This window comes from Meleagris gallopavo, chromosome 10 (assembly GCF_000146605.3).
Source record: "Meleagris gallopavo isolate NT-WF06-2002-E0010 breed Aviagen turkey brand Nicholas breeding stock chromosome 10, Turkey_5.1, whole genome shotgun sequence".
Taxonomy (NCBI): domain Eukaryota; kingdom Metazoa; phylum Chordata; class Aves; order Galliformes; family Phasianidae; genus Meleagris; species Meleagris gallopavo.
Genome location: NC_015020.2, coordinates 12,597,592 through 12,619,707, shown reverse-complemented (window position 1 = coordinate 12,619,707; position 22,116 = coordinate 12,597,592). Strand labels below are relative to the sequence as shown.

At 46.0% G+C, this 22,116-nt stretch overlaps 1 protein-coding gene across 2 annotated transcripts; it reads left to right on the top strand.

Moving 5' to 3' along the window:
* Positions 1-1,692: 1,692 nt before the first annotated feature.
* ABL2 (ABL proto-oncogene 2, non-receptor tyrosine kinase) lies at positions 1,693-22,063 on the top strand. Of its 2 annotated transcripts, none has more exons than XM_010715793.3 (11): positions 1,693-2,476; positions 10,563-10,733; positions 11,470-11,765; positions 12,011-12,283; positions 13,028-13,112; positions 14,388-14,565; positions 14,658-14,842; positions 15,115-15,267; positions 15,750-15,839; positions 17,025-17,198; positions 18,334-22,063. In XM_010715793.3, the coding sequence occupies exons 1-11, from the start codon at positions 2,410-2,412 to the stop codon at positions 20,022-20,024; spliced, it is 3,363 nt and encodes a 1,120-aa protein (XP_010714095.1). In that variant the 5' UTR covers positions 1,693-2,409; the 3' UTR covers positions 20,025-22,063. The 2 variants fall into 2 exon arrangements, with proteins under 2 accessions (XP_010714095.1, XP_010714094.2); XM_010715792.3 differs by lacking the exon at positions 1,693-2,476 and adding an exon at positions 7,544-8,024.
* The last annotated feature ends 53 nt before the right edge of the window (positions 22,064-22,116 follow it).

Below are 22,116 nucleotides of genomic sequence, written 5' to 3'. Positions count from 1 at the left end.
TGGAGTGGGAGGAAGAAGGAATGAGGTGGAACTCTGTCAAATTTGTAAATAATTCAATTTAAGATGCTAAAGGAATCTTGGGCTCTGGCAGCAGGAGGTGTGGGGGCACTGGGTGAGGTTCCCTTCTGGATGGCACGGCTGCTCCTCGGTCTCAATCTCAATTCAAAATGTCCGTCTCTTAGAACAACTCCTAATTTAAGCAGCAGTTACACGTATCCTCCTCAAAGCTGGGAGGCACAGCTGGCAGAGACCTTGCCGTGAAACAGAACGCAGCTGAAGTTCTGTAGGCAGAAGTCTCGTTTTCTGCCTCAGGTTAAGTCGTGGGTGGGTGCTGGGTAGGGGTAACCACTGCTCTGCACAGCCAGAGCAAACGGGATGCTGAGCCAGCAGCAGTGCTGACCTCCCACTGGGAAATCGCAGCCCTTTCCTTCTTCCTTCCTGCCTCAGAAGATATATGGTACACAGAGGAAATGAAGCACTTGGAGAAGCGTCACCCAAAGGCCAGAGCAGTAATAGTGGGCAGAATGGCTTCCAGTTAGGAACGCTGACAGCACAGTGAGCGGTGCTGTGTGTGCTGCTGTGCCACCAGGAGTGCAGGCCGTAGGAGAGAAGCCTCAGGCAGCAGTGCCACTGTTAAGTGGGAGGAAGGCTCCTTCAAGAACTACCTCTGGTTCTCCTCTAAATGTGTCAGCACGGAGTTGTTGCTTTTCTTTACTGCTCTAAAGCCAAACTGGTGAAAAAGTACTGCAGGCTGACCCTGTTTTGCCTGCACCCAGGCATGTTCAGGGCTCCCATTATCTGCTGCATTCTTCCCAGATGCAACTCTGCACTTTTTAACTGCTCTTTCAGCTCAGCGTTTTCCCTTGTAACATCTTATGCCTCTGACCACAAGATAGCAGTATTTGGTAACCAAACCCAATCATACAGCATACTAAGCACTGGCTGTATGTCTTGTTGGAATGCATTCATGTTTTTGTTGTATGAGCAAGAGTGAGGAATGCAGCTACTGGAGAGCTGAGTAAATTGACTTTTTTCTTCCTAACTTTTCTTTACCCGAGCTGTTCTTTTCATCTAAAAGCTACTATCAGACTGACAAATGATGTGAGAAGGAAGAAATCAAAAGAAAGCAAGATAGCAAAGCTGCCGATAATACTAAATTGTTAAAGGCAACAGAGAGAAAAGCCAGTTGAAAGACTGCAGGTTGAAGAAATGATAGAACATTCAGTGTAAGGGTGGTTGTTGTTCTCCTGCTGCACAGGAGAATGACTCCAACTTTGCAGGTGGGGCATTGAGCTCTGAGCTGTGTACAGCAGCAGGAGAGATGGATCTGTGAGCTGTAATAAGGATGTATCATGGCAACAATTACCCATCACAAACCTGTGTAGTCATACTTAATCATGATATTTACTCATTTGCAGTTATTCTTCATAAGGAAGCTGTCTGTTTTATCAGTATACCTGCAGATCAAACTGTGACTTCTTGTAGCTTTGACTGCTTTTAGATTATGAGCGTACGACTTGTTTGTCCTTCCTGTCTTCGAACGACTCCTTTCCTTCAAAGCTGTATTAATTCTGCTGAATTCTAGGACGACTCTTCAGAAAGTGTAATTTCAGTGAGCGCATTCTTGTTTTTAACACTAGGTCTGGATGCACGAGGGCTCAGCACCACTGTTAGGAGATCTTAAAAAACAAACGCATGGCGCAGCCTGAAACTGACAAGCTGTCTGCCCCAAGTAGGAACTGCGGGCTTTGTGTTACCCCAGTTATTTGGCAGCTGTTGGGAGCGGCGCTGCTGAATGGAGCCCCTTGTCTGCTCAGCAGAGCCAATTACAAGTGTCTGGGTTTAGCCAAGGGGAAGTGGAATAGCAGCCAGTAACTAAGTTTAGTTTGATGGACACGTTTCTCTGACTTCACCCGTGCTTATTCACATTGCCCCACACAGCAGCAGGTTGGGGCTGAGGAGGAGCAGGACAGCTCAGACTCCCTCAGCCAGGGCTGAGCTCCACCGAAGGGCTCTCCCTGGTGCTGCCGTTTTGAGCACTTATTCCTGCTCAGGACAGGCTTCTCTTGGATAAGAGGAAGCACTGGCTTATTTTCTGAGGCGTATGTATTTCGTGGAAGCAAGATCATAAGTATTGAGTTAAATACGTGGTAAATATTTTAAAAAGGGAAACTCTTCTTTGTTCAAGGGAAGAAAACGGCTGTGGACAATTGCTTGAGCAGCATCTCAGTCAGTGGCTGACAATTGAGGCTGACAGTTCTGAGATTTATTTTTAGCTCGAGAACTTTGTCTAAACCAGAAGCACTGTGTAGCTTTGGCAGTTGCTGCATATTCACTGTGGGTGGATGGAACTGAGCAGTCGCATCTGTGCTAACAAGCATTCCGGGATTGTATTAAAGAATTAAACTCATGTATTGGAAACTGAAGCTCTATCAGCTCACCTGGGGAGCTCCACCCTCCGAACATCTTCCAGAAGGTAAGCAGTGCCAGGGTGCTTGCCAAAATAGCCACTTGGGCTCAGGTCCTGACATGTCTCAGATCGATGTCATGAGATTGATGTTTCTTTGACTCCCGAGATTGCAGGTCAGTAAGTTAGACCTACTCCTTCCAAGTTTTCCCTGTAACTGGAAAGGCTAAAAATAAACCTCAGAAAGCTGGCTGAGAAGTAGGTGAATGCAGTTGTTGTTTCAGGTGCCGAGTCTAAGGAGAGCTCCTAACACTGTGGTGCTTCTTATTGGAAGTCACTTGGAAAGCAGCTTGGACATTTACGTCGTGTGAACTCCAAGGGCTGATCAGTTGCTGCTTTACATCTGCAAAAGGAACCTCTCAGCAGCTAGGCTAGGTCAGTATAGGTATTTCTGGCTTGCTTAGGGTTTTTCAAGTAGTCTTTCTTAGAAGATCTGTAACTTCAAATGCTTGTCTTAACACTGGGTGAGTAAATAGCAATGCATTTGAGTTGCGTGGAAGTAGATAATATCTCAGCTTTGATCTGGCCAGAATTAATGACTCCTCAGAAATTCCATGGAAGTGTAATTCACATTAAGCTATTTCTCCCCCAAAATACTAAACCTAGATGACTTGCTGTAAGCTGTCATAACGTTTGGCCAGCCCACCTTTCCTGTAGGGCTGGGTGACCTAATCCTTACTCTTTATAGTGGAGTTTTACTGGAACTCACCACGACTGAGGAAGAATGTTAAGCAGTCTTTTGATCTACATGTGTGTGGTTTCCCAGTTATCTTTGCTGGTGTCCCTCCATAGCACTCCTTTCCTAAAACTGCTCTTGTGGGAATGAGTTGTAGTCTACTCTAGGCAGGATTCAGAGGAACAAAAATTCGACCATCATCACCTCTGTACTCAATGGAAGGAGGTATGTAATATAGAGCACCTAAAGCTGGTGGTCTCTCTGCTTCTTTGTGGATGCTAGCATTGCAAAGCTAGGTAGCTTCATAGGGGCTGAACCAGTCCATAGTAATTAAGCTAATAGACATTTTGATAAGATGTTCAGGATTTTGTAAAGAGGTTACAGGTGTAGTTTTTCATTCAAAATCTGTTGTTGTATATCAGTTTTAATTGCATTACAACTTCTTTCTCCCATAGGAGAAAATTTTTCTTGTTCTATCATGTGTTAGATTTTGCTTCCTCACATGGAGGCATGCTCAAAGAAGTCAGATTAGTGACTAGTGTTGTCCCCGACCACTCTCAATGCCCATGACAAGAAACACCTGTTGTGCTTTTTTTTAAATCATTAGGTCCAGCTCACTTGTGTTCATATTAGTTCCTCACCTCAAATGGTTTCAAGTGCATATAAAAATCTGCATCATTTGTGTGTGTCCCAGAGTCATTTCCTTGCCAGAGTTCTGTGAGGACAAGAAATCTCAGAGGTAATGAGCAGCAGTCCATCAAGTGTTTCTGCTGAAGGTGGTTGATACTTAATCTGCTTTGAAACTCTTAAAACATTGCTGCTACCAGATCTTCACAGGAGGTTCAGTCCCTGCACAGCTGATGAATTATGAAGAAATCCGTGCATCTCGCATTCAGCAAGGAATGGTCAAAGATTCTCAGATTAATACTTTGGTGCTTAAGCTTGAGTTCATTCCAAATTCTGTATCAAGAGTGATGTTTCTTTACCAGGAAGAAGCTGCAAGTAGTAAAGTTCTGCAGTGGGTGATACTGGGAGCAGCGGTATGCTGTAAGAGTCACTGACAGCAAGGAAATGTGCTGATGGACACCACTGAAATAGATCTGTCAGTCTCTCCTTCCACCAGTAAAAATACAGCAATACCAGGTATTGCCTTCACTTGGCTTTCCACCTCAAACCAGCTCAAAAACATGTCTTCTGTGCCACTACCCACTGCTTTCACCACAAAATGAATGCAGAACATCTCGTGCAGCTCTTTACCACATTTAAAATAAATCTGTTCTTAAAAGGTGAGCTGTGTGGAGCGCTTTGGGCTCCCCATGTGTTTCACTCTCCGGTACCAGACACTAGTTGTTAACCTTTTCCTGTGTCACATGCATTCTGGTACCCGAGGAAAGAAGGCATACCAACTTGGCTCACAACATGTTTTTATGATGAGGACTCCTCGTGATGCAATGTTGTCACTGACTCTGATGCCTCCTCCCACATTCTGTCTCTCCCAGCCCGAGACCATAAATAGAAACCTATTTCTTGCCCATCCCAAGTGCCTGGCTTGGAGCTGTATTTCTTGGCATTATGCAGTGGGTTGTTTATGGTACTTAAACCTCACAGAGCTGTGGGAGGCCCAGAGACTAATTACGGATCTGTGCTCAGCTCAAACAAACCACATTATTAAGAGCCTGCTTGCTTGCACGAGAGGAACACCTAGGAACAGCAGTTAGTTGGGTCGCCCGTATCTTACCAGGGCCATATGTGAGCTGTCCCAGTCCTTTTAAGCTGATGTTTTTCATGGCTGCACACGTCAGCAGAAAGACTAGGTGGTCCATCGAGGTTAGGCCTCAAGTCTGTTGCTAGGATGGAAAGCTCATAGGCCTGCTTCTGTGCTACTGAGTTATTAGACAGCAGCTACTTGGCTTAGCCAGCATTGGTTTGCTGCTTAGGATGATGGAGTACTTTTGGTTAGTAGGAAGTGCTCAGATTTGGTTTCAGAAACAAAGCTACTGTATGGTTTGATACAGTTCCAAATGTGTCAGCAAAATAGGAAACCCTCTTGCTGCTGTGTTATCAATTTTGTGTCCTCGTCTTCATTAATGCAGAAGACCTCCCACTAACAAGCTGCTTGAAGCTCCTGAAGCCTAGCACGTGAAGTGATGTACGTTTAAGGTCGCAGTGGAAAATGGCAGTTATACCAGGAACCATTCGTTACTTGACAGTCCAGTTCCTGTGGTCCAGCTGACTAATGCCTACTCTTTGTTACTCTGTTAGTCTTGGCAGCAAGGGTATGAAATGAGACTGGGTAAAATAGTAGCGTGGGTTGATACTGGGTTTGAAAATCCCAAGTGGAAATAAAGTGAGAGATGTGGATGCATAGGAGGCCTTGTGTTCATGTGTCCTCTTGTAAAACAAAGAAAGGAAACCCAGAACACCCACACTGTGCTTCTTGGTATTAAATGGTAGTATCAAAGTGACACTGTCCTGTAGCTCTTGGCCTCTCTTCCTTCCTACACCATCACATTGGCCTGCTGCCAGCAGCACCAAACCCCTCAGAGCTGCATTGCTATTTGCACTTTTGTTTGATTGGAGACACTGACAGCCCGTATGTTCCAGATATAGCAAGTTTTAGAAGCTCCTCATACTAATTTCAAAGTAGTGCAGTCAGCAAGATTTCCTTACATTAAAAGCAAGACCTCAGAAGGGAGGATTTGAGTGGTAGAGGAAGGTTAACCATGCTCAGGAAACAGCTTTGAAGGGCACAGCAGGGAATAGCCCGAGGAGCTGGGAAAAGCTGCTCTGCCTGAAAGGTTGCTGCTTCGGTCAAACAAGTTGAGTGTACCAGAATTCATGTCTTACATTGTGCACTTAGCATGAGGGGAATAGGAACAGGATGTTTGCTGTGGATGCAGATGTCAGAGTGATGGTCTACACAGTAGAATAACTATCCAGCAACATCACTTTGAAAGAAATGATGCTTATCCTGAAGTTAAAAAGAAGTCTGGGTGCACGTGCCAGGCCTTTACAAACCTACCCACTGTGCAGGGACTCTGGTGCCTGCCCACACCAGTGCTGGTTGCTGGCTGACTGCCCCGAGCTCACCTACAGCTGGCCGTCACAGCTCAGACAGGCTACAGCAGCACACTCAGTGCCTATGCTTCCATGCTGCTTTTGTAACCCAGATTCATTATCTCCTAATCCTTCCTTGTTCCAGAGGTACCACTTACACATCTGTTGTGTTAACAACCAGGCTAATAACTATTTTGCTTGTTAAACTACTGCAGCTGATATTAATTGAGCAACAAATTAATATGTAGCTTTCCATTTCCTAACACCATTTCAGACCCACCTGAAAAGCTTGCTTGCTGCAATTATTTGCTCTGCATTTATCTCACATTATTATTCTTTGTGTATTAATAAATGCACTATTTCAAATACTGGCGTAATTAAGGGCATTCAGAGCACACAAGAGAGAGAAGACAAACTGCAAGAGGAAGAACAAACAGGAGAAAGATAGCCTGGGGGTTCAGAGGTAAAAGCATCTCAACCTCCAGCTGCTGGGTAGCGTGCAGCAGGATTCACAGAGCTCTGTTTTGGAGGAGAAGGAAAAGAGAGCTCTCAGTTGTCAGAAGAGCTTTTGGAAGCCAACTGTATGTAGGTGTTTTAATATATTCTGTCTGGCTGCAATTTCCACTTGCATTAGTGATGGTGGAGAGGGGAAAAACTTGTGATACAGTTCACACAAGGGGAAGTAACTCTTTGCACAGCCTACATCCAGCCTACACCTGTTCTGTAGTGATTTTTCACACCCATAGCCTTACAAAACACAAACACTTCTAAGAAGCCCAACTGCTCATTTCTTACCTTCAGCCTGAGCTGCACCCTCATACACGAAGCTGCTGCCTTCTTCACAGAGTTCATGGCTGTAGAAATGCTGCTCTTGGCTGGTGAGCTACAATAGCTTCTGCCCCTCTACCAAAGGCCACAGCACTTGCTGCCCTTCCCCTGCTGCCTTTTATACCCCTCTGCAGGCCCACCAGCCTCCCAACTGTGGGACTGCCACCGTGATTGCTTGTTTTTTAACTCTTCCTCTTCTGCATTAGAAGAAGTCTGTTCTGCTACCACCTCTAGAAACTGCTAGAGAACTGGGGCTCCTGAGGACTCCCCCAAACAGATCTCATGTTTGTGACAGATAATTTGATGGTGCCCTTTCAGAGAGCTGATCTAACCTTACTAGGTGAGCAGCTCCGCAGCTCAGACTGGGCATGCTGTGCTGCCTCTGCTTTCTGTTTCTCTCTGAAACGCTCAGCAGCATTTTCTATTTCAGTGCTCATTCATCTGTTAGGTTTAATATTTTGACTCGCATCACTTCTGCTTAGTTCATGTGAATGGTACTTGTGCACCGGCATGGATGTGGAGTGGAAAAATGAATCAATCTGGGCAGTCCCCTTCATGAAGAATCTGTTTGGCAGTTTGCACAAAGGAATTTCTCCAAGGAAATGGTTTGCTTTCTTCCCAACACTTTGCTGCCTGACTCCTAGCGACACAGAGCTCTGCAGCTCATGTCAAAATTGCTTCACCTCGCAGTCCAGCCTCCGCATCCCTGGTTTGTTCAGAGCTCCCTGGAAAGCTCCACCCTTCCTAACCAAATAGCCACAGCTCCCTTTTTCCTCCACCCCGTAGGCTGCGCTTGCTTTTCCATTGGCTGCCAGTACTGTCTGCACGTGGTGGCAGCCCAGCACTTCTCGTGGCAGTTAGTTGGCCTTTTGCTTGCTGTGCAGCACGGCATGATTGTGGGCACGGTCCTGTTCCAGCCCAGCTATGGCAAAGAGAAGAAGCTGCTCTGCTGCCTTGGCAATGATGCCTCTGAGCCTGCGGGGTCGAGCTTCACAGGTAGGATGCTTAGGGAGATTGCAGTGTGCCCTCCTGTTCCTGTACTGCCCTGTTGGCTTAAAGAAGGGTGTGGGGCCTCTCAGCTCTTTGTCTTATGTGGGAGCAGGACTCAGATTGCCTGCTTTTATTCAGGATTATCAAAATGCTTTGTTTGTACAAGCGTTAATATTTCAGAAACACAGACCATGTCAGCGCTTGATGGGTTCTGCTGTTGAAGACGAGGTGTATGCTGGGCTCTCGTTCTGCTCTTGAACTGAAGAGATCTGTGATTGCAGCCTCAGTGGCACAGGGTGGGAGGCAAAATGTCTCTTGGTGGTGGTGGCTGAATAGGAAAGCTTTCATGTCCGGAGGGAAGCAAAGTGTACTGTGGGAATAAAGGAGGGGAAGGAGGTGGCTGAAACATAGCCTTGCTTATAGAGTAAATGGTGATGTAAGTTCTCAATTGTATAGGAAATGAAAGCAATCACATATGATTTATGGTTAGGCTTTGAGTTGATGTCAAAGAGAACTTCCCAGTTCACTTCCTCGCCCTTGGTGTGACCGGAGCTCACAGCTTGTTCAGCGTGAGGCGTATCCTATGTGGTGTGACTGGCCGTCTCAGTTTCCTTACTGAGCTCTTTGTGATAACCGTATTGAACTCAGCTTTCTTATCCTTGCACATGGGATGGCATGGATCCCACACTGCGCTGAGCACCGTAGGTTATTAGGGATTGGATGCCTGCTATGTGAGTTGGGCTAGCTTGAAAAGGAATCCTAAGCCATACATTGGTTGTGAAATAAAACAAGCGTGTGTGTTTTTGTTCAAAGCTTTTGCTGTTTCAGCAGCTGTACAATTGAAAGGAAGAAGTAATTTAAACTCCATTAAGGTATTTCAGAGCAGAAGAGTCAGGATGGTTTTTGGAAGCTGCCTGCTTTTGTGTTTGCTGCTTGTAGCCAGCAGGGAAGCATCACTCAGGTTCTCTGTGCAGCACACCTGGTGAGCTGCTTTGCTCAAGGCACCAAACCCCCTCCTGCCTTTCTAACATGAGGCATTGTTGGTATATAAAGAATGTGTTATTTAATTACCATCTATTTGTACTCTAGAAAGAGAGTTGGATTTAGGAACTACTGCTCTTTTCTGTTGCCACTTAAGCAGTTCCTGATGCATAATAACTGCATGTGCACGTGCACAAACCTGGCCCTAAAAAGCAGCAGCCAAGCTGGCAGCACACCGTTATTACTCTTTATCTGACAGGCTAGGATGTTGGTAATTGCAGGTGATAGTTATGAACAAGAAAACACAGAAATACTGCATCTGCAGAGAACGAAGCCATGCTTTGGTAGCTGTGGCTCTGTCACTTCTGCTCTTGCTAGGAAAACCTCGATAGGGTGGCACTTTGTCATGGCTGGGAAGCAAGTTATTTGAGCAGGGATTACCAGAAATGCAGGCAAAAGCCACTTAGCTGTTTGTTTGGGAACAAACTAACAAACCTCAGTCATTTCCTTTCCCATGTATGTATTATAAAGCTTAAAAACAATTGAACATGGATTCTGGGAAACCCCCTACACTGAAGTTTTCCAGGCTTGAGCTCCATCACGTGGCGCAGATTCGACACGTGTTTGCCTGTTGCTTGGCATAGGCCTCTTCCTGTTCTGTCTCTCTGACTTCCCAACTCTCCCATCTGTGTTGCTCTCGAGCTCTTTGTTCTCACCATGTGCCATGTAGCCTGGCTCTTGTCACGTATGTAAGTCTCATGAGAATGTGTGGGAGCCTGGTGGGGTGGATTCTCCTGCAGCAGTCTGCTTCGGTACATCCTGCACCCGACTTCTCAGACCCTCAGGAACAGGCCAGGTCTGCTTATGGGATGGTTTCATGAGCAGATTCAACGAGGGGCATTGGGAACACGTGGTGGGGCAGGAGCAGCCCTCAGTTGTGCCTTCAGAAGCATTACTTACGTCCTTACACTTGCATATATTTTTGCCCCACGTGTAAGTAACTGCCTCGTCTTTCTTGTGTCTTTATACTGAAATGCAACCAGCTGCTTGTTCCTGGGGAAACCACAGTATGGATTAGAAAACCCTTTTTCTATAAAAACCATTTCAAGAGTGATTCTTCCTCCCACTTCCTTGTACTAGCAAGTATGCATCATCTGAAGCAGTAAAACAGAATTGCCCTGTGTTCAGGAACACTGCTCCTAAATACCTCGTGTTATCCTTATTACTTTCTATCCTTGCCAGTTTACCACTTTATTATTTGCATAGTCTTGAAAAGTGTCACAAATCACTACCATTCCTACTGACTCTGTTACTGTTGCATATCATTTGCCATAATTCAGTCTGTTTTACCTCTATTCCTAACACTGCTTTCAAATCCAAGCTACTTACTTCAGCCGCAGAAACAGACTGAAAATGTAACACTGCAGACTTTAAAAGTTCATTACTTCACATCAAAAGGGCATTTTTTATTTCTTCCACATACTGTGCAGTGGGAGCTCTGCTCTGCTGCGCGGGGCTTTGATTTACTTACAGCTGTAATTTCCTCTTCTGCTCTTCCTTCAGAGGCCCTGCACCGCCCCTATGGTTGCGACGTTGAACCCCAGGCACTGAACGAAGCCATTAGGTGGAGCTCCAAGGAGAACCTGCTGGGAGCCACCGAGAGCGATCCCAACCTCTTTGTTGCACTTTACGACTTTGTAGCAAGCGGTGACAACACACTCAGTATCACCAAAGGTGAGGATCTGAGTTGCGGAGCAGCCACAGGCTGTACGCTTAGCAAGAGGAAATAGAACCCTGAATGCTTGTGCTGTTGTTCCATTGGAAAGAGTGAGTGCAGTCAGAAATTATTCTCGAACCAAGGATTACAAGCCTGTGGTTTCTCTCTCTTGTGTTGGAGAGACACCTGCTGGGCACTTCTAGTACTGGTACACCTTGGAGTAACTGGCCAAGGATCTAACCCAAGTACATCCAGGTTCCCCAGCTCCCTGACTGCGAGACATCTCTGTGAGGCAGAGGAGAACCTTTACATTGCTGGTGATAACAGAATTCAGGAGCTTTCAGCTGCAGCCAAATCAAGAATTAAGAATGTCACAGAAGAATTTCTGTTTAGTAAGTATATCACAGTATGTCCTTCTGCACAATTGTTAAAACACCAAATGCCACTTAAGGCTTCAGGATGGAGACAAACCTCGTTCTTCCAAGAAAAAAAGAAAACACTTCTCTAGTCCAAAATGTGGACTGCAAGAAGCTTTGTGAGCTCATTGTTTACATTGCAGTAAGTTAGTCAAGCGTTCTGGCCGAAACTTTACTCATAAATACTTTACATGTACCAGTTTAGTTAGGTCACTGCTGCAAGATTTTTATTGTTTAGCTATGAAACAAGGCTTAGTCAGCTGGCAGTGAATGTCTCTTACTGAGACCCAGTAGATCATATTGTGCTTACTTTGCTTTTTTTCCTCCTGGGTCGTAGGTGAGAAGTTGCGAGTCCTGGGTTACAACCAGAATGGTGAATGGAGTGAGGTACGCTCGAAGAATGGGCAGGGCTGGGTACCGAGCAACTACATCACACCAGTGAACAGCCTGGAGAAGCACTCGTGGTATCACGGGCCAGTGTCACGCAGCGCAGCAGAGTATCTGTTGAGCAGCCTCATCAATGGCAGCTTCCTGGTTCGTGAGAGCGAGAGCAGCCCAGGGCAGCTGTCCATCTCGCTCAGGTACGAGGGACGTGTTTACCACTACAGGATCAACACCACCTCAGATGGAAAGGTAAGGATTTCTGCGCAGCGCTGTGGGGAAAGGAAATCTAGCTGCCTTCTGCAGGTGAAAATTGAACAGAGGAACATTCATTTGCTCGACCCAACTGAGAACAAGTACTCTAACATCTGGTTCTATTACTGTTTTTGTTTTTTCTTCCAAATCTGTAGGAATGTTTTTACTGTATCCATTTTCCAGCATAAGTGAAAGCTCTCAGCAGCCTTTACCTAAGCAGATTCCTGATTCGTTCCTGACAGGTGTACGTGACAGCAGAAAGCCGTTTCAGCACGCTAGCAGAACTAGTGCACCATCACTCCACAGTAGCAGATGGACTGGTGACGACTCTGCATTACCCAGCACCCAAGTGCAATAAGCCCACTGTGTATGGAGTGTCCCCCATCCACGACAAGTGGGAGATGGAGCGGACTGACATCACCATGAAGCACAAACTCGGGGGAGGGCAGTACGGCGAGGTGTATGTTGGTGTCTGGAAGAAATACAACCTCACCGTTGCTGTGAAAACATTAAAGGTGAGTTATCAGAGTGTTGATCAGCGTTGACGATAAGTGGAAGGAAATTGTAACTTCCTCAGTTCTACCACCTAATGATATGACTACCTGAAAATGGAGCGTGCTGATCTGTATAAAATCCATGCTTTACAGTAGCAGAACAAAGATAGCCTGTTGAGCCTGCAGCAGTGCAGGTAGCTTAGAAACAACTTGGAATTTTGGCCCAATGGGCTCCTGCAGGAACTGCATGTCCAAGCCAGGCCTGTAGGCATGGTTACCACTTCTACTTCCCTTCCCTCAGAAAAGCTGTGGAATTTGTAAGAAATCAAAGGTGTTGGAAGTACGTTCTACAGCTTCTCCCGTCTTTCTGGAAAAATTTAGCTTCTCCGTTTTTATTTCTCTCAGAGCCTTCTATTTGTTTCAACATGACCGCTGTTGAATGTTAACATTTCAGGTACCCTCCCCCACCTAAATAAGGGATATTTCAAATTTAATTTTTACAGCTAGGCAGAACTAAGTGACTTTTAGAGTCATCCTTTCTCTAGTCACAATAGATACCTAGTTGGTAGAACCTAGTGCTTTCCAGGGGCTGCACATCTGTTATTTGGCTGTGCTGCAGGCCAGCTTTTCAGGGGTGTTATGACATTTTTGCTTTAGTGAAAGCCAAAACATCAGAATGGAGATAAGGATACCGTTCAGCTAGAATGTGTAGCGTTGAGCAGACCTTGGTTGTGGAGATAAATCTTCTCTTTTGTGTTTGTCTAGGAAGATACCATGGAAGTGGAAGAGTTCTTGAAAGAAGCTGCTGTGATGAAGGAAATCAAGCACCCAAATCTAGTGCAGTTATTAGGTTAGTGAAATACCTTGATCTTTCTGTTCTTATTCAGGTTTCTGCCAAAATGTAATCCATCTTGTTGAAAAAGAGTAGCAGATTTATTTTGCGATTTTTTGAATCAGCTCAGGTTATGGGGTGGTATTTTTGACTGCTTTCTCCTTAGTATATTAAAGCTGAACTGAGACACCAGTTCTAAATAGAACATCAAATATTGTCACATTACTGACACGACTTTGCTCTTGGGGCACTGTGTAAAGCTTGCAGTATCAACCTCCTGTTAAACTGTACCATTGGCTCTAGCCATTCTCCTGGATTCAGTTATCAGTGAAGTCACATTCCTCTGTACTCAGTTAAATTAGCCTTACAAAAGTATATACAAAGATTCCTAATGAGACATTTTAAACCTTTACTGGTGTTTAGTTCCATCTGGACTTTTGCTGTCTTTGGGAGCAAAGCTGTCAAGCCAAGCCTAGGATGAAAGGAGAAATGTGAAGAATGTGAAGGATTTTAATAATGTCATCTATTTTGTACCCATTTAAAAAATGGACACAGATGAAGTGGTCACCCAGCCCTGTCTGCTTCCAGACGAAAACAATTTCTCATTAGAGATGCATTTTTGCTCCTGTATGTGGATAATGGTATCAGCACGCATTCAACAGTGCTGCAGTGAGAATTCACAGAGATTTGACACGAGTATCCTGTTGCCTTCTTCCTGCTCTCATACATACTTTGTACATAGCTGCAATGACTGCAGCAAGGAGTAATCTGAGCAACGTGTGAGAATGCTGCTTTAGGAGCAGGTCCCACTGCTCTGATCCCTTACCCAGCTAGCATACATGGGAGTGCTTCACATTACTCTGTCGTGACATTCCAGCCTGGATATCTTGCCTGCTGACAGGTACCCACTTCTAGTTGGCCACTCCTTAGCTTTAAGAGAAGAGGGAAAGGAAAGTAAATAATGGGTGTTCAAAATATGTCCTGTTTCATTCTGTAACCCTCCAAACAACAGCGTATAGTATATATACGTGTAATATACATCCTTTATGCATAACATATAGGAAAAGTGGTGCTTTGGTAGACACGTTTCTCATCATTTGTGGACGGATATGTAAACAGAAGCAATGAACTTCAAGCTGGGCTGCACTGATCCAGCTCTTGTAGGTGAAAGGCCTGGATTTTCAGAGAAACTCTCATTGTTAGAGACTGCAACAAATGGGAATTAAATCAGGCATACTGGTAAGCTAGGAAAGAACCAGCAGCTTTATTCACATGCCTTCTCCTCACTGCTAGGTGTGTGTACCCTGGAGCCCCCCTTTTACATCGTGACAGAGTACATGCCATATGGGAACTTGCTTGACTATTTACGGGAGTGCAACCGGGAGGAAGTGAGTGCTGTTGTGCTGCTCTATATGGCCACTCAGATATCCTCTGCTATGGAGTACCTGGAGAAGAAGAACTTCATTCACAGGTGGGTAAGATGGCATTTAGAAGCAGAAAGGGACAAACTCTGCAAACACAGGACTGTGTCTAAATGCCCTATGTGCCTTCTTCTTCATACAGGGACCTGGCAGCACGGAACTGCTTAGTTGGAGAAAACCACGTGGTGAAGGTGGCTGACTTTGGCTTAAGTAGGCTGATGACTGGAGATACCTACACGGCTCATGCTGGAGCCAAGTTCCCAATCAAGTGGACTGCTCCTGAGAGCCTGGCCTATAACACCTTTTCCATCAAATCAGATGTGTGGGGTAAGAAAACTCCACTTCACTGTTATGTTCTGTTTCATTCTGGTTTTTAATTTGCCACCCTGGAGAGTAAAGTGTATTCTGTCCTGGGCAGAAACATGGGAGGAACATGCCAGGTCACAACTTCACAAATTGTTAATGTCTTCACCTAGGCTGGCCTGAAGAATCTGCAGCAAAAAGGTTCTGTCTCTGGCTGCAGTGAAGGCCAAAATGTAAGAGCAGCATACCATGCAGGCAGTCTGGTGACCAGGAATTTTATTTTCTTCCTTCTGCAGCCTTTGGTGTGCTGTTATGGGAAATTGCTACCTATGGGATGTCACCATACCCAGGCATTGATCTCTCTCAGGTGTATGATCTGCTGGAAAAGGGCTACCGGATGGAACAACCGGAGGGATGCCCTCCAAAGGTTTATGAACTGATGAGGGCCTGTGAGTATCTTCTTCCAGTTTGGGGAACAAAGCCTGGCAGGGGTGGGAGAAATCTGTAGTCAGCTCCTAAGTCCTTACTCCTTAGATGCCATTTTGTTAGCTGATGTGGAAAAGTCCCTGTCACCTGAGACATACCTGGTCAGTGATGCAAAGTGAGTTTGGTCTCCAAGGAACAAGAACTCTCAAAAACTGTCATCTCTGATTACAGCTTTTTGTGGCAAATTGTAGTGTCACTTCAGAGCAGGACTCTTTAATATGGAATCACCAAAAAAAAAGGAAATTTAGTTCTTAGCAAACACAGCACCTCTGCAGGAGACAAGCAGCTGACAGGGTCATACAAACTCATCCTCCAAGTGTGCTGCTTAGCATTTGCCACAAAGAGCTCTCTAGCACTGCATAACAAATTTTTAATCTACTAACGAAAGACAGAATAACAAATTATCTCCTACCTGTTACACTTACCCTGCTTTCTCACACTGCAGGTTGGAAGTGGAACCCACCAGACCGACCTTCCTTTGCTGAGACCCACCAGGCTTTTGAAACCATGTTCCACGACTCGAGCATCTCGGAGGGTGAGAGCACCTGTTGTTTTGTTTCTGAGCAGTGGTAGCGTTTATCCCCCAGAGTGCTGTCTCTTAAGCACAGGCTCTTAAAGCTTACCTGCTTGCTGTGGAGACTGTGATGAGGCTTCGTCCTTTACTTCTTATCCTTACGTCTGTAAATATATGCTCTTACTCCTAGCACAAATACTGAATGAACTTTAGATGCGTCAGTGCAGAGACAGCACAACAATTAACTCGAACACCAAGATACCAAGGAGTTTGCTTAAAGAATACTGTCTCCTTTACTAGGGGAAGCCTCCCAGACTAAAGGAGTTAGGAATAGTGAGTGATGCAAGAGGAGAGAGAAGGATGCATACATACCACATTCTGTTTCTGATTGCAGAAATTAGTGTAGTGAAATACTACTCTATCAGCTTTTACTTAAAAAGTCTGCCTCGATATCTGGATTTTCTACTTAGCTATTCTTTTAGGAGAAAATCTGTGCAACTCAACTTTCAAATCTGGTCAGCTAGAAAAGGCGTAATACTAGGCAAAGGAGCACAAATTGTTTCAGCATCTCAAATTCTGAAATCAAGTATGAAAATCCACACACTTCCCTGCTACAGAAAAATCACACCAGATGAAATTCTACCAGGGAGGATCTGTAACAGGCACGTCAAGGGACCTACACAAACAATAACCTGGGACTGTACAGGAGGCTTTTTTTGGTTAGTGTTTTTAAATCATATACCTGGTGTTGATATTGAGGAGGAAACGTGAAATCTTCATTTCTAATAGAGGTGTGCAGTGTTTTGCCTCAGAGCAGTTTATGTCCTGAGTCAGAAAGGACACAACTTTGAGGCAATTAACAAGAGGCACCTTATTTAGAAAGGGAAGAAAATGCGTTCATTGTGAACTTTAACAGTTGAGCAACCTTAACCCAGCAAAGAGCCAAATATATACCAGAGCCTCACTTGTGCAGATCCTACCGCCATTCTTGGATGGATTTACAAAGATGTAAGTTAGTTTGACTTCTGTTTGTAAAACGTGTTTTACCCTAAACACCTCTAAATTTGCAAAAAGCTAAACTTACAAACTACTAGCGTTCTCAGTCACGTCTTCTTGCTGGTCTGGGACTGCAGTAGAGATCCATATTTTATTTTCTTCTTCTTCTGGATTTGTTCTAACTATTCCACTTACTGTTCCTCCTTACAGAGGTAGCAGAGGAGCTTGGAAGAACAGCCTCCTCTTCATCCATTGTTCCTTACCTGCCCCGGCTGCCCATGCTTCCCTCCAAGACAAGAACACTGAAGAAACAGGCAGAGAACAAGGAGAACATTGAAGGAACACAGGATACCCTGGAGCATTCGGCATCCAGCTCTGCACCAGGTATGAGCTCTAGGGCACTCACACTGAGGCTGTGTGGTCTGGTATAGATCTGCTCCCAGTGTAAATTATCAGACAAGCGGAAGAGAACAGAACATCCACCAACTGGAGATCTTTCAGCCAAGTATCCTGCTAGGATGACTTGTAAAAGTTCACATTCTAGTCAACATACCATTAACGGTGTTGGCTTCTTTCAGTTTGTAGCCTGTCTGCAGGACTTACATTGTTACTGTGGTAGGAGAGGCAGGGCTGTGGATACTCTTCCTGGATTAGTGAGGTGGAGAGATCTGAATGATGGCAGATTTGCTCCCTGAGGGAGCTGAGGGATGAGATGACTCACGGGGAGGAACCCTGCATGGTCTTGTTCTTCAGTGACAAAACGATACAGAGCAGGGTGGGAGCCTGGGCCCAGTACAGGTGTCACTTGTCATTCCTGAGAAGGCAGAGGAACTACTCTTGACAACGATGTCTGTGCAGGCACAATTCTTTTGGGTCAAGCAGATTTCTCCATTCTGCTCTCTGTTTGCAGAACAAAGAACCCAAATGTTGGGACATGAAGCAGTTCTGTGGCAAATGTGTATGTGGGGCTCCAGCTTTCTTCAGCCTTACATAAGCTGGAACTCAAGTTAACTATCGTCCAGCCAAAGTATTCTAGGCTGGTGCTTTGAGCAGCAGTGTCATGAGGGCTATTTGCCAGCCTATTTCCTAGTAACTAGTAAACACTGCAGCATTTGCAGTGTCCTTTTAGTAAATTGCGTTGCATTTTTTAAATTTAAATTTAACTAAGTTTTTATGTTTATAATAGCTTTCAAACAGAAATTGACAATGCAGCAGGAGATTTTCTTTTATACTTTGCAGTATCTAGGGAGGGAGAAAAGAACTACAGCAAGGGGGTAAGAAACTGAGAGAAAAGAGCAGCTTTACTTTCTCCTGACCTCCTAAATTACCTCCCGAGACAGCAGACAGGTCACGCATGCACAATATTAAAAAAATCAAAAGCTCAGAAATACAAGTGCCACCTTCCTTTCTCAGTCTTTCTCTGCAGATCCTGTGTAACTAAAATGTTGGGCCCTTATAGCCTTCTGGAGAATAGGGAGGTGGAAATGGATTTTGTAGATTCATTCTTGTTTCTTCCTAGGTTTAATCAGAAGCACACAGCCAACAACTGGGTCTCCTGCACTGCCTCACAAGCAGAGGGACAAGTCACCCAGCAGCCTGCTGGAGGATGCCAAAGAGACCACTTTCACCAGGGACAGAAAAGGTGGCTTCTTCAGCTCCTTCATGAAGAAGAGGAATGCTCCCACACCTCCCAAGCGCAGTAGCTCCTTCCGTGAGATGGAGAATCAGCCCCACAAGAAATACGAGTTAACGGGTAACTTCTCATCTGTTGCTTCCTTGCAGCACGTGGATGGGTTCGCTTTTGCTCCCACACAGCAGGACACAAACCTGGCACCACCCAAGTGCTACGGTGGGGGCTTTGTGCAGAGGACCTTCTACAATGACGATGGCACTGGTACCAGCAGCGGTGGGGGTGTGAGCACTGGTGGTGGGTGGTCTGGCATCACAGGTTTCTTTACACCACGCTTGATTAAAAAGACACTGGGACTACGACCAGGAAAGCCCACTGGCAATGAGGAAGCATCAAAGCCTTTTCCAAGGTCGAACTCTACATCTTCCATGTCCTCAGGGCTTCCAGAGCAGGATAGAATGGCAATGACCCTTCCCAGGAATTCCCAGAGGTCAAAAATCCAGCTGGAACGGACAGTGTCCACCTCCTCTCAGCCTGATGAGAGCACAGGGAGGGCAAATGACCTGCTGCCCAAAAGGTTTGAAGAAGGTTCTGCTTTGACCAGAGAAAGACCAAAAGCTAAACTCTTGCCAAGGGGTGCCGCAGCTCTCCCTTTCCGAACCCCCTCCAGTTCAGAGGAAAAGGAGATTCCAGGGCTAGCAGCAACTCCTAAAAGCAAAGAAAAGAACAGTGGCCCTCGGCAAGGGGCCCTCGAGGATGGCGAGAGACCAGGGTGGTCCTCTCCAGTAAAGGCTGCAGCAATACTTCCAACCACTCATAACCACAAAGTGCCAGTCCTAATCTCACCCACTCTAAAACACACTCCAGCAGATGTGCAGCTCATTGGCACAGACTCTCAGGGTAATAAATTTAAGCTCTTATCTGAGCATCAGGTCACTTCTTCCGGCGACAGGGACCGGCCCAGACGGGTAAAACCAAAGTGTGCTCCACCTCCACCACCAGTGATGAGGCTCCTACAGCAGCCAGCTGCCTGCTCGGATGCAGCAGAAGAACTCAGCAATGCGTCGGGAGCGCAGCACGGGCTGGAGTCAAGCGAAGGGAGTAAGAAGGCGGCAGCAGCACCTGTCAGTGGGAAATCTGGGAGGCCCATGATGCCTCCACCACAAGTGCCTCTGTCATCGTCTTCCACCTCCCCAGTGAAAATGGCCAATGGCACAGCTGGCGCAAAGATAGCGTTAAGAAAGACCAAACAGGCAACTGAGAAAATCCCAGCAGATAAAATCAGCAAGGAGGCATTGCTGGAGTGTGCTGATCTTCTCTCGAGTGCCATCGCTGAGCCAACACCAAACAGCCAGCTGGTGGACACAGGGCATCAGCTGTTGGATTACTGCTCAGGCTACGTGGACTGCATTCCGCATACACGCAACAAATTTGCCTTCCGGGAAGCCGTGAGCAAACTGGAACTCAGCCTGCAGGAACTGCAGGTGTCCTCAACAGCTGCTAGCATCCCTGGGGCAAACCCCGTCCTTAATAACTTATTGTCGTGCGTCCAAGAAATCAGCGATGTGGTGCAAAGGTAGCTACTGTCAATCTGGGTAAGAGAAATACATGTGGGGTGGGGGGGACTTTTTTCTGTACTGATGCTTTCAACAGGAAAGACTGATACTTGAGTATGTGAAGTACCTCAGATCACTGAGTTCTCACGTTTACAAGTTCATCTCAGAAAATGGGGATGGAGAGGGTAGATTCGAGCTGTAAGGGGCAGAACATCAAGTAGTTGTCCCTACCTTGCCAGCCTGGTCTGCTCGGTATGGCAAGGCAAGGAAGATCCTTGCTCCTCCCTTTGACAGGCAGGAGAATCGATGGCAGGTTCTCGCTCTGGGAAGGACGGTCTGGCAGCCGGAATACTGGAGTGGCTGCCGGCCCCTTGGCTGTACGGACGCACCCCATCAGCTCTAACATACGCTTTTGGGCTCCTGACAAGGCGAGGAAGGGCCCTGGGGCTCTGCTGGTACCAGCTGCTGAGCAGTCCTGGCTGGGCAGCTCTGAAGGAGCAGGCTGTGTGCAGCTGGGGGCAGGTCTAATGCACTGACAGTATTCAGAGCTGCTGGAGGTGGATGCACTAGCCTCAGTGGCTTACTTCCACAGTGCTGTTGCTGCTGTAATGAGAACTGCAAAATTAGTTAATATATGAAATTATCCCTTTTCCCTCCTGTCCACCTCATCTCCCACATGTTCTCGTCTTCATTGTAGCTGAGGCATCAGGAATGCTGGGCAGACTTACCACTGGAATTACCCCCATCCCACCACACTGCCTTCACTCAGTCGATTCCTATTTCTAGTGGTCTAGCATGAGTGCTGCTTGATGGTCATTGGTTGTGAGTAGTTTGGGACTCTTGCACAACTTGCCAGTGTTAATAGGATGGGGTGGGGTGTTGTTTTGTTTGTTTGTTTTTTTTAAAGCTCTAGATTGTTTTTAACTCGTTACCAGGTTGACTCCCCAGTTCAGATTCAGCACCTTGAGGCCCGTGGGAGGCAAGGCAGAACCTCTGCCACCAGCAGCCCCTGGCTGCAATCTGCTTACCTTCAGCAGGCAGTGCTGGAGCCAGGAGAACAGCCTGGCCTGCCTGCAGGTCTCCCCGCACCGCTCCCTCCTCCTGACACAGCACAACCACATCACAGCGCTTTCTGGGATTTGTTGCTCTTGCTTACCAATCTTGCAGCTTCCACTGCCCGGGGGCGTGAAGGTGACTAGGTATGTCAACACATGAGTCACAGCCATCTTTTTTTAGTTTATGTATTTTGACAACTGGACCAGAATCTCCTGCTGCGTAAAACTGCGTTCTGCCTGAAACGTGACAGAAGCGTTAGGGCCTTGCTTGGAGAGCTCCCACTGGAATGTGGTCTCTGCTGGTCTACTGACAATCCCAGAAGGCAGGCAGTCATGTGGCTGATCTCCTTCCGTCCTGGTGCTGTTGGTTGACTGTTGTGGCCTCAGAAAGCTGGTGTTCTGTGCATGTGCACAGCTCCCTGAGAGTTAAAGGACTGGCAAGTACAGAGACCTCAACTACTTGTTGGTTAGAGAGAAGAAGCAAACAGGCCTGATACCTGCATCCAAATACCCGTTACCCTGCATGCTGCTGCTCACTTCACACTGTTTGTGATGACAGAGGATCTGGCTTGCTTTGCACCTTAAATCTTTTATTTTTATTTTATTTTTTTTGCTAAAGTGCTTTTTTTAACTTGTTTTTAAAGCGTGACTGTGCTGCTTTTAGGTTGAGCATTTAGAGTTGAGCTGGAGCACAGGTGTGAATTCAGATGGTTGGCACTCAGGCATTCCTTGTCTGCCTACAAGCATTGCTCTGTTGGTGCTCAGAAGCAGGCTGGACCTCTTGGCACAAGCCACTGTTGTTTCCATGGAACACGGTGAGATGTGGCCTGAACCATTCTTAGTAATGTGCCCGTGTCTGAGAATCCTCATATTATTTACTAGTCTGTGGTAGATAAAGTTGTGTGTCACGCTGCATGAATGTGCACCAGTGGAGCAGTATGCGAGGTGAAATGGACCACGTGTGCTTCACTGTCAAAGTGGGTGAAATAATAATAATAAAAAAAAAAAGCAATCCTTCCACCCCAATCAATAGGTATTAAGGTGAATTAATTGTTCCTACA

Coding starts and splice junctions, on each gene's coding strand:
- ABL2 (XM_010715792.3), top strand. CDS start 7,694: ATGTCAAAATTGCTTCACCTCGCAGTCCAGCCTCCGCATCCCTGGTTT. Junction 14,566..14,657: donor AAGAAGAACTTCATTCACAG/GTGGGTAAGATG, acceptor TTCTTCATACAG/GGACCTGGCAGCACGGAACT. Junction 17,199..18,333: donor GGCATCCAGCTCTGCACCAG/GTATGAGCTCTA, acceptor GTTTCTTCCTAG/GTTTAATCAGAAGCACACAG.